This window comes from Apium graveolens, chromosome 7 (genome assembly GCF_009905375.1).
Source record: "Apium graveolens cultivar Ventura chromosome 7, ASM990537v1, whole genome shotgun sequence".
In the NCBI taxonomy this organism is placed as follows: domain Eukaryota; kingdom Viridiplantae; phylum Streptophyta; class Magnoliopsida; order Apiales; family Apiaceae; genus Apium; species Apium graveolens.
In genome coordinates this window covers 213,961,721-213,964,763 of record NC_133653.1, presented here as the reverse complement: position 1 = coordinate 213,964,763, position 3,043 = coordinate 213,961,721, and the positions used below count along the sequence as shown (strand labels likewise).

At 35.5% G+C, this 3,043-nt stretch overlaps 1 protein-coding gene across 1 annotated transcript; it reads right to left on the bottom strand.

The window, feature by feature from the left end:
• Positions 1-685: 685 nt before the first annotated feature.
• On the bottom strand, positions 686-2,129 carry LOC141671501 (24-methylenesterol C-methyltransferase 2-like). Its single transcript, XM_074477776.1, has one exon. It carries the CDS (start codon positions 2,032-2,034, stop codon positions 967-969), a length of 1,068 nt encoding a protein of 355 aa, XP_074333877.1. The 5' UTR covers positions 2,035-2,129; the 3' UTR covers positions 686-966.
• Positions 2,130-3,043: the final 914 nt, after the last annotated feature.

Genomic DNA, 3,043 nt, shown 5'->3' with positions numbered 1-3,043 from the left:
CTGCTTCAGCATATGTACATAATCATATCCCCCAAACACCATTTGTTAATACAGATACTTGTAAAAATCATCTACGAAACATGGAAGGAGGTTCAGATTCTGATTCAGATTTAGATCTTCAACGTAAAGTACGCTTGTGTTATGACAATGTCTTTTACAGTTATTCCTTACAAGAACACAATAATTATCTAGTTCCGTATTTTAATAAAACTAAGCACATGCCACTCTTGCCACCAAGATACATTTCCTACTTATCAAATTAGAGCAAATTGCTAAAAATCTAAATTAGATCTGTCACTAACTGTGTCTCGTACTTTACAAAATAGCTATAAAATCAAATTAGATCCAACACCCCTCATCCCCTATAAAACATATAATCCAGGAGGACCACAAGGGGACCTCACCAAACTATTCTACAAATGTGATATCATGTTGTACAGCCAATTATTTTTATATCACATGTCGTGTCTGCTCAATTATTCATCTAGATGAGAACAGTGACATTGATTCTACAGCTAAATGACAACTTAAGCACAAATGAAAACCAACAAGTTACTCAAAGGCCCATTCGAAAGATGGAGACTTTTAGACAACAATACATCTACACAACTAAGAAAGGATTAAGTTAGCATAAAACATTCATGGAAAGTCTAACGACTGTGATCTTTTGAAACAAAACAACATATACCAACATAACAAAGTTCCCAAATTTTGAATAACATCCATTGCTATAAAGTTACATGAAGAGTATTTTGTAGTAGAGAACATTATCAAATACTCTAAATAAGTTACAATTAAAGTTGCTTCCAAATAAAATTCATAGCTAAAAGACCACAACCAACAAATCTCCCTAAATTAAAGTCTATTAATTAAATAAACATAACAAAGGGAATTAAAAACACAAAGAAAACAAAGTGAAGTAAAGAAACAAAGAAACAGCTTGAGAATAACCTCCATGATGTGAAATTATTCAGGTTTTCTGCAGAGAATCATATGCATTGGAGAAAAAATCTTCGTCTCACCGCCTCTGGTCAGGTAATCCGCAGTCACAAACAGCATTTCGTGAACATCAACAGTCCCTTTAGGCGCAATCCCCAAAAACGATAAAATCATAACAAGAATATGGTTCCTCCAATAAGCAATCCTCCCCATTTTCAACCTCGTCCACCATGGATTAGCCGGTGGCTTAGCCAAATCCTTCTCCTTCACAACTTCAAACCCAACTTTCTTCGCAATGTCAGCTATATCACTATAATGCCTCAACCCCGGTAACGCATCACCCCTCTCAATCCCCTGAATAATCTCCACATGTTCCTCATTACTTGCATCAAAAAATTCCGTAGTAACCCACTCATACGAAACATAAAAAGCTCCCGGCTTCAAAACCCGATAAATCTCACTGTATACATCCTCCAATTTAGGAGCATGGCAAGTAGCTTCAATAGAATAAACACCATCAAAACTATTATCCTCAAAAGGCATTTCAAGAAAATTCCCACAAACAACTTCACACAACGAATCCAACCCGGCTTTCTTATTATGTAACCTAGCCCGATTAACCTGATACTCATTAATGGTAATGCCAACCACATTAGCACCCGAATGAGCAGCAATAGCACGCATTGGACCACCAACACCACACCCCGCATCGAGAATCTTATCACCAGGCTTCACATTCAACAGATCTACAGCCATTTCTTCATGGATCTTGGTGGCCTCAAGATTCGATTTCCCAGGCAAAGAAGGTGAGAAATGAAAAGACTGGCCCCAGCCCCATTCATAAATATCAGTAACAAGATTGTAGAAAGTGTCAACAAAAGCAGGGACTTTGTCAGCTCTTTCAATTTGTTTAGGGCGTTTGAAAAAAGACCAATAATTGTCGTAATTATCTTGGACTTTGTCACTGTGGATTGAGCCGCCGGTGAGGTCTACGGCGCGTTTGCCCTTTTGTTCGGCGGAACCCAAGATACAAACGAACCAGTAAATCCCTCCGGCAATCATTGCGGCGGTGCATAGAAGAGGGAGTATATCCATGGTTTTCAAGAGGACGATGTGTGTGTTTGTGTGTGCAGGTGTGAATATATGTCTATGTAAACAGATGAGAAGTGCAGTGGGGCTGTGTGACTGAGTGTGTTAAATAATACAGTAGATGTACTCTTTTTTCTTTTTGTGTATTCCTTCATCACTTACGTTTCCCATTTTGACATTTTACGGTGTTCACGGTAAGACCATTTTAACCTTTTACGGTGTTCACGGTAAGCGATTAACTACTAATTTATATATAATCTATAAAAGTAAATAGAGTCATGAGTGTTTTTGTTGGATTCGTATTTATGAATACTTTAATATAGTGAAATTTTTATATTTAATACTACTACGAAATTAAAGATATTAACAATCAAAATTGTGCATTGGCAAACGTGTACAACACAAATGGGAAATGTTTTTAGAAACAAAGAGAGTAATTAGCAAAAGAGAAAATTTATATGGATTTCACACTTTAGTTCGTGTGGAGAGCATTTTTTAACACTAGCTGGATCGGGCAGAAAATGTTAAAAATAACAATTTTTTGGTGCAAAATACCTATTATGGAAGTGAATGACTGAAAATACCGTTTTGGATACGCATTTGTCATTTGGGTATCATGTTTTGTATTAGATACACATTTGTCAAATTGGTATCTAATTTATTTTTTTTATTTTTCTTAAGATATGCATTTGACAAATGCGTATGTCAATGGCAATACCCAAACAACAAATATATGTTTTTAGTAATTTTCAAAAAATACTCAGTTCTGAAATGCGTATTACACTTACCCAATAACAAAATGTGTAATCAAACGATATTTTCAGTTATGTGTTTTGAAAATGGGTATTTTCAGCCATGTGTTTTGAAAATGGGTATTTTCAAGCATTACACCCAAAAAATGGGTATATTTAAACATCACCCCAAGTAATGTACGGATTACTTTTTGTTTATTATTTGAGTTTTATTTTTTGAATTATTTTTTAAATTATTTTCCGCAATGGGCGAAAGCCTGACG

What these genes read in the sequence shown, in the direction of transcription:
- LOC141671501 (XM_074477776.1), bottom strand. Translation starts at nt 2,034, where the DNA reads ATGGATATACTCCCTCTTCTATGCACCGCCGCAATGATTGCCGGAGGG.